We start from the raw sequence: 8446 nt of genomic DNA on the forward strand, positions 1-8446 counted from the left end.
TTTTTTTTCCCCCCTCATGGAATAATTTTTTTTTCTTCCAAATAGCTTTTCTGTTTCACTTTGTCTTTCTGTCTTGTGGGACAGGCTTCCTCATACATATCCAGAAAATTTAACATTTGAGGGAGACTCAGCCCTTTGGTACATGGCCCTGACCCTCTGCAGTCTGGCCATGCTTTCAGAATAGCCCCCAGGGACCACTTAGTACAGGGAGGACTTAGCCTGAAAGTCCTCCAGGAAATGGGGGAAAGAGCTGCTTTCCACCAACTGCTCTAACAAAACACTTGAAGTTTTCATGTGGAAACCATTTGGACTGTCATGTTTTGTCACGTATGAATAATAAATTATTCATAGGCCAGAAGTGATGGCCACACACAGCATGTCATAACTCAGGAACTGGACAACTAGTCTAAAGTGAAAGTTGAAAGTTTTCAAGCACCTCTGACACTCAGACGCTTGGTAAACTGAAAGGAGAGCACCCCCTATGTTAAAAGAGCAGGTTCAGGGGTTCTCTGTCAGCAGCAATGCATTAAATGAGTCTAAGCTGCCATATTTGAGCATCTTTATTTCAAATCAGATCAGTTGCAGTTCCCATGCCACCCCTGCCACATGTGCACACAGGTCCACATACTCAGGCACATTCTTACACACATACGGGCACACAGCTCATACACACACACATATGCGCACACATTTGCATGAACACGTGCACTCTCATACACACACACTCACGTCATGCTACCTGAATGGGCGTCTGTGTGCCTATCGTGGAGGCTCCTCATCTGTAGAGATGTGAATTTCAGTAGAAGCCACACAATAACCTGGAAATAGAATCTGGGCATTACACTGGCACCCTTCACTTTTCCTCCCCAGGACTTCGTGGTCGGGCTCTCCATCCTACTGCGAGGAACAGTCCATGAGAAGCTCAAGTGGGCCTTTAATCTCTATGACATTAACAAGGATGGCTACATCACCAAAGAGGTATCAGGGATGTTGGGGGTGGAGGCCTGGCTGTCCCTCCTGACCTCCTGCTGCCTGGCTGTTCTCCTCCTCTCCCATCCAGAAACAGGACTCAGCCTGGCCCTAGGGACAGTAGTCTGTGGGCTCTCCTCTCCCATGCTATTGGTCCTGGACACCCAAGTATCTAGAGGGGACTTCTGTGTCCCACACCACACATCTCAGTCTACCTCAGCTGATGTTCTCTGGCCATCCTTTCTTACAGAGAGGGCCTAAGGAGACCCAAGCGGAGAGGTCAGGGATGCTGGCCTCAGCCCCTGCCAAGTCAGAGGGGCATTGTAGTCCCTTAAGGCAGGAGGAAGATGGGCTCCCTCACCACACAGGCCCACAAACAGGTTTTGTTTGGCCCAGGCATTTTTTGGTATTTGAAATAGCTGTTATGGTTTCAAATTTTGAAGATAAGCATATAAAAATCCATCCCCAGTCTCTTTTGGAGATAAATTTCCCTTCAAGAGTCAGAAGGTCACCTCTCTAGCTTGCTCACTGCTGCCTTGGCAGTGGCTCTTCACCCCCTCATGCTGCCGCCTCCCCCCAGGAGATGCTGGCCATCATGAAGTCCATCTATGACATGATGGGCCGCCACACCTACCCCATCCTGCGGGAGGACGCACCCATGGAGCACGTGGAGCGGTTCTTCCAGGTGAGCATCTCAGCCCCTGCCAGGGAAAGGGAGCCCTGTGGAGGAAGGGCCTCTTGCTCTTGGGGCAACCCTGGGCAAACTCTTTGCCCTCTCAGAGCCTCCCCATTCCCCATGAAGGGGGTTAAACCTGCCTCTCCAACCTGGCAAGTTGTCACAATCCCCTGAGAAGAAAAGTAAACCAGTGTCCATGCTCCACCGAACTGCGTCTCTGAGTGGGCAGGGCTCGTGATTTCTGGGCAGTCCTCACCCCCAGGCAGGCGTCCCACACTGGATGAGGCCTCCCAAGTATGTTCCCAGTTCCTCCAGGGAACTGCTCTGTGAGAGCAGCAGGGCTGAAGTTGCCTTTGCCCTGTGGCCGTGGAGGGTAAAGGGACTGAACTTCTGCCTCCCACTTACTGGGGGGCCCTCTAGACACATGACCATCCTGTGACTTGGTCCTCTTGTCAGCGAGGCGAGGGGTCAGATGAGCAAGGGGAGATTCCAAGAAGCAGGAGTCCAAGTAGGCTCAGGGAAGTGTCCGAGGGGGACAGACTGCAGAGATGCTAGAGAAGCCAACTAGGAGGTGGGAGGTGACTAGGGTGGACACTTTATGTGGCCTGGATCCAGGGTAAGGGCAGAGGAGACCAGAGATTGGGAGGAGGGAGCCTATCCATCCATCTGCTGCCAGGTACTCAGGCCTAGGGCAGGGTCTATACCTGGTGGGGCACAGACTCACCTTGGATGTGGCTTGGGTTGCAGAAAATGGACCGGAATCAGGATGGGGTAGTGACCATTGATGAATTCCTGGAGACCTGCCAAAAGGTAGGTGGTACTGGTAGGTTGGGCAGGCCCACAGTCCTCTCAGTCTCTACGCAGAGGAGGGTGGTTGATGGCTCCCAGCCTATCCCATACCCAGACCCTTCCTGTAGTTGTTTTGTGCCCACCCCACCTCCTGAGCATTGCATCCAAGCTCCAGTCTCACTCTTTTATCTGATTCCACCCCTTTCCCAAACTTACCCCCTCCTGTCAGCCCACAGCACCCTCTGCACCTACCCCCAATAGACCCGCCCTCCGCCCTGCCCTTATAGCCTCTCAAGTCAAGGAGTACAGATGTGGGGTCAGCAGGATAGTGATTAGCCCCTGTGGTCCTTGGGAAGGACTCATTCTGAGGAAAGGCACCCGGAGCTATCCCACCATTGCTGCTGGCCTCCTCTGTGGAATACCCTTGCAGGACAGGACATAGGACCTCCAGGGGCCTTGCCTCTGCTTCACTCCCAGGGTAGCCTCAGTACCCTGGCCTCCACTGGGTGTTCAGCCAAGCCCTGGGGTGAAGACAGGCAGTGCCTTACCATCTGAGGTGGCCTCGGACCAGCTATCTAACCTCTCTACTCTCCCATCTACCCAGTGAGACAGACAGAGCTGTCATTGCTCAGGTCCAAGTCCCTGACAGCAATCTGCTCAAGATTGGATTTGGAGACCACCCCTACCCCTGCCCACCCAGCACCTGACAGGCCTCTGCTTCTTCTCTTTCCATGCAGGATGAGAACATTATGAGCTCCATGCAGCTGTTTGAAAATGTCATCTAGGACATGGGCAAGGGGCTGGTGGCTATTGCCACCTCCACCCTCAACTAACCTCAATCCTGCCAGGAGAATCCTACATGAGAAACTTTTAAAAAATATATTTGCAAAGTGAACAGTTTGCTCCAGATACCCCCCCCAACACACACACACACACACACACACACACACACATATAATTCCTCTGGGCTGGCAGAGGGGAACAGAAGTCAGGGAGGGGCTGAGTCTGGCTAGGAACCGGGTCCATGTGACCACAGTCCCTGCCAGCCCTCCCCAGGGCAGTGGGGCTCTGGGTGAACAGCTGAAAGAACAGGTCTGCAGGCCACTGGATGCCAGCAGAAGGGGCTCAGTCTCCAAAGAAAGCCCCCTCCTGTGGACCCACTTCACCCCTCCTTCAGCCCACAGTGGGATGGCAGGGGGACTCTCTAGCCTCTCCCCCCAAGCCACTTCCTGCCCACTGTATGCTTCTAGAAAGCCCCTCATGGCAGGACTCTGGAGTGGCCAGGTGGGGTCAAAGGAACTCTGATTAGGAAAGAGATGTGATGGAGGCCAAACCTTCTGCTCTCTGGAGATGCTTCCTTGGGGCTCCAGGACCCCTACCACCCAGACCTGGGAGAGCCAGAGCCTGGACCAGGCTACTCACTATGGGCAAGCTTGGGTGGTGAGGGGCCACTGGGCTCCAATCTCCCTCTGGCCAGTAAAGGAGGGCCTTCCAAGCTCAGCATTTGGGTTTCTTGATGGAATATCTAAGGGGACTGTTTGCCACCTCCATAGTGGTGAGGAGGGGTGGAGAGGCCTTGCCTTGCCCCAATTCTAGCTCAGTAGGGATGATGGGTAGGCTATCCACTTTCTCTAGCACCAGACTGTTTTCCTCAAGGTCCTTCTAGGTCCTGGGAGGTCACATGGCTCAGGGACTGGCAGCCAGGGAGCCTGGGGACAGTGCTCTGAGGGGCCTGAAAAGGGGCTCCTCCCTCCTCTTTACCCTCTGCCCTCCTGTCTTGCTTGGCTGAGCCCCCGTCCTGAAGCAGTATGACCATCCATCAGCCTGGGCTCACCCCAACTCCATTAAAAAAACAAAAGCACAAGCACCCTCAGCACCTCAGGCCACAGCCAATGGAGAGAGCCAAGGACCCTATACTTTTCAGAGGCAAAGTCTTTCTGGTGGCTTGAGGCCTGCGTCCCAGTAGCCCCATTATAGGCGGGCCTGGGGAAGAAACCTGGGAGGTCCATTCTGTGCCTCATAGTAGTGGGAACTTGAAGCACAGCCCAGCCTATCAATATTCAAAAGCACAAACCGCAGGGACTCTGTTTGGCTGGGCTCTGCTCTGGGAATGGAGACAATGCCAGCCCAAAGCCAGAGCCAATGGTGGGCGCTGAAGGAGAGGTCTGTGACTGGGCTGCAGGTCAAAAGTAACTTCAGGACAGAGTGGGATGCTGCTTCCACCTGCCCAGGCCTGGCAGGAAGGAGCCCAGTCCCAGGCAGCATGGGCCCTTCCAGGAACATTCCCACATGATACATTCCATCAGTGTCTGCCCAACTCTGCTTAGGCTCAGCCACAGGAGTCCCTGGGTGCCCCCCAAAAGCTAGCCCCAGGGTGAACAGAGCCCTTGGAGGAAAGACAAGATGGCCATGGAAGCCCCTTGACACCCACATGCAGTGGGCCTCCTCCTCGGAGCTGCACTGACACCCATCTCCCCTCCTTGAGGAGGGCATCAGCTTTCCCTGGCTCAGGGATCTTCTCTCCCTTCCCTCACCCCCAGCCTCCCAGCTGGTGTCACTCTGCTTCTAAAGGGCCAAGGCTTCAGGGCTAGACTGGCTACACATCCAACCAGAAGGGGTCTGCCTCCCATACTGGGATGAGGACTGACCGCATGTCTGCATGGCAGAAGCATCTCCCCTGGCCATGGGGTGGTTCCTGTTCTCAGTGGCCACCAATATTCGGTCCTGTATATTTTAATAAAATAAACTTGACAAAGAAGAGGGACTCCTATTGGCTTTATCTCAACTCTGAACTTTCCCTGTCCCACCCCTGCTGCTGTTAGCCATGCCTCCTGCCCAGTGCTGTGCTGGTTGCCCAGTGCTGTGCTGGTAAATGCTTGACAGCTGGCTCTTGTGGGAGGGATTGCCCTTGAAATCCTCAAGCTCCCAACGTGACGTCACTGAGGCTAAGTCAGGAAGAAATGCACACAGTCAGCCCTCGGGAACTTTTTTGAGAAGTTCCATCCTGGAGCGGTATGTAAAGCCAGTGGGTCAGGGTGACTTCTTGAAGCACCATGTGTACGTCATTCCAGATCATTTTTCTTTTCCAGTTCCAAGTCATTCTGGGTGCCCCCTTGGCTGTAGGGTGAGGTCACAGAGCAAAAGAAAATAGAATTTGCCTGAATACATCTTCCTTTCCCAGTGTTTACTTTCCAAAGGATAAACTTCATGAGGATTATGCCAGGGGAGGGGCAAGAAGTAACAGCCTGGGGGGAAGGGAAGAGGAAGGTTCCCAATTCACCAATTCATAGAATTGAGATATTCAAACAAGTTCCAAGCAGGTGAGATTAAAGGAAACTTTCACCTAGACATATTACAGAACACCTAAGGTAGGGCAGCGCCCGTAGCACAGTGATTACACCCACCACATGCACTGAGGGTGGAGGGTTCAAACCCAGCCAGGGCCAGCTAAACATCAATGACAACTGCAACAACAAAAAAAATAGCTGGGCGTTGTGGTGGGCACCTGTAGTCCCAGCTTCTTGGGAGGCTGAGGCAAGAGAATTGCTCAAGCCCAAACAAGTTTGAGGTTGCTATGAGCTGTGACGCCATGGCACTCTACTGAGAATGACATAGTGAAACTCTTATCTTAAAAAAAAAAAAAGAAAAGAAAAAAACCACCTAAGACCTAAGGACCTAAGATAGATCACAAAGGCATCCAGAGGGAAAAAGGGCAACAGGTTGAAAACTGACATCAGTTACAATGACGCTAAGACTGAAATGACATTTTCAATTCATTGAAAGAAAATAACTGCTAACCTAGAATTTTATTTCTTTTTTATTATTTATTTATTTTCTGCAGTTTTGGCCGGGCCCAGGCTTAAACCTGCCACTCCCAGTATATGGGGCCGGTGCCCTACTCCTTGAGCCACAAGTGCCACCCTAACCTAGAATTTTATACCAAGCAAAATAAAAATATTTTCAGACAAAAATAACTTTAGAAAGCCTGCTACCAATATATATCCAATGAAAAAAATTCCAAAGAATTCACTTCAGTGGAAGCAAGGCAGTCAAGTAACTGCAACAACAAACAGCAGGGCATTGTGGCAGGCACCTGTAATCCAGCTAAACTTGGGAGGCTGAGGCAAGAGAATCGCTTAAGCCCAAACGAGTTTGAGGTTGCTGTAAGCTGTGACACCACAGCACTTCTACCAAGGGCAACATAGTGAGACTCTGTCTCAAAAAAAAAAAAAAAAAAAAAACAATTATACTGATTGTATAAAAATCCCCTATGAGTTTAAAAAAATTAGAAACTAAAATCCAAGATAAAATATATGGTAACAGTAGTATTTAAGTTGGGGGCATGTGCCCTATTTGAAAGGTGGAAACATATAATAAACTTCAGTCCTTTCTAAGGTAAAATTTTAAAGAATGCAATGTTACTTGCAAAAACAGTACGAAATAAAAATCAGTACAACTTCCAGAATTAGCTACTACAATATTTCTAGCCCCACTTACCACTCCCTCATCAAGAGATGGAGTCTGGTCTCCCTACCACTGAAACTCAATAGGACTTTGTGTAACTGTCTTGATGCACAGAATATGGCAGAAGGGATGCAGCTTGCTTTGTGAGGCTGGGTCATAAAAGGCAATGTGACTTCTGCCTGCTTCTCTCTTAAGTTTGCTTTTGGAAACCCAACCACCATATTGTCAGATAGGCCAGCCCACATGAAGAGACCACATGTAAGTGTTCCTGCTAACAGTCCCAACTGATGTCCCAGCTTATAGTAGCAGCATCAACTATCAAGCATGTGGATGATTCCAAGTTCCAGGCTTTGAGCCACTCTAGCTGACATTGAGCAGAGATAGGCTGGCTCTACTGAGCCACACCCCAACTGCAGAATGATGAGTGAGTAAATGTCATTGTTTGAAGCCACTACCTTTTGGGAGTGGTTTTTATACAGAAGTAAATACTGAAACAACAAATTAAATGAAAAAACTTATTCATTTAATCCAAAAATTACATGATCATCTTATCAGAGAGAAAGCACTAAAAACATTCAATACTGATTTATGGTAAAAATTAGAAACGGAACCTGATAATAGGTCTCCATAGCAAACATAAGACACAAGTGTGAAATGCTGGAGCTTTCTCTTTGAAATCAGGCAGGAATCTAGTCAACAGACGTCAGAACTGTGCCTATTGGTGAAGGGTACACTGACAAAACCTGAATGACAGAACAGGGATCCCAACAGCTCTGGCAGACTCTCAAACCTGTGCTCTTTCTGCATCAAGTAAGTAGTGGTGGGGGACATCAGCGTGATAAATGACTACAGTAGAACACAGGCTGTCTTGAGCCTCCTAGAACATTAGAAGAAGAGAACAGAAGAGGGAGGACTCACTTAAGCCTGTGGAAGTAGGAGCTTGAAGACAGTGGGCAGAGGGTTGTTTCTGGCTGAAAACTCAGCTTAAGCAGGCGCCCAAGAGCAAGAAAGTGACAAGCATCCTTGAAAGGACTGTGAGGTGATCCTAGAGGACTCTGAAATGGCCTCAAGCACGCAAGATGACTAGCAGCTCCCCACAAGCCCCTGTGACATAGTCACTGAGGGTGGAGGTTCAGAAGCCAGTCTGTTGAACTCAAACCCCAGTTTACCATTCACTAGCTGTATGACCTTGGGCAAGTTACACAATCGCTCTGTGCCTCAGTTTACTCATCTGTAAGACAGGCACCAGGAGAGAGCCTGTATTACAAAACCAGGCTAAAATGAGCACAGAAGGTTTAGCTACCAAATCCAGTTCCAACAGGAGGCTTGGGCCATCTTTTTGACCTTGTGTTGGGGGGCAGATCATTCCCTGTCCTGAGCACTGCTTCAGTGTAAAATGTGGCTGCTCTGATTCTCTGTCATAATGCAGTGTCTTCCTGCTACCAAATGCTTCACTTTCTCTGGAGGGCACACTCCTAGAGGAACTCACTGCTCTGAAGACTATGGATCGGCTGCTCTTGGCAGAGGTGTCAGGGCTGGTCCAATCAG

The 8446-nt window shown here is 50.2% G+C and overlaps 1 protein-coding gene and 1 long non-coding RNA gene across 5 annotated transcripts in view; one reads left to right on the forward strand and one right to left on the reverse strand.

The window, feature by feature from the left end:
- KCNIP3 (potassium voltage-gated channel interacting protein 3) overlaps positions 1 to 3324 on the forward strand; it is an 80297-nt gene extending 76973 nt beyond the window's left edge. For both annotated transcript variants that reach the window (XM_012811054.2, XM_003799264.3), the window contains 4 exons: positions 871 to 978; positions 1550 to 1654; positions 2393 to 2455; positions 3172 to 3324. In XM_012811054.2, the coding sequence (XP_012666508.1) occupies positions 871 to 978; positions 1550 to 1654; positions 2393 to 2455; positions 3172 to 3219 (324 nt within the window). In that variant the 3' untranslated portion in view covers positions 3220 to 3324. The remainder of the gene's footprint in view (positions 1 to 870; positions 979 to 1549; positions 1655 to 2392; positions 2456 to 3171) is intronic.
- The window catches only part of LOC111728293, a 22959-nt gene that overhangs the window by 1337 nt on the left and 13176 nt on the right, over positions 1 to 8446 (reverse strand). The window contains exons 2-4 of one of the 3 annotated variants that reach the window (XR_002775634.1): positions 2370 to 2445; positions 1604 to 1689; positions 740 to 818 (exon numbers count right to left, since the gene is read on the reverse strand). This is a non-coding gene — a long non-coding RNA (uncharacterized LOC111728293). Of the gene's footprint in view, positions 1 to 705; positions 819 to 1603; positions 1690 to 2369; positions 2446 to 8446 lie in introns of those variants that run through there. The other 2 variants (XR_002775635.1, XR_002775633.1) reach the window with 2 other exon arrangements.

Source organism: Otolemur garnettii, unplaced genomic scaffold, assembly GCF_000181295.1.
Source record: "Otolemur garnettii isolate 467f Iridium unplaced genomic scaffold, OtoGar3 scaffold00148, whole genome shotgun sequence".
Classification (NCBI taxonomy): Eukaryota; Metazoa; Chordata; class Mammalia; order Primates; family Galagidae; genus Otolemur; species Otolemur garnettii.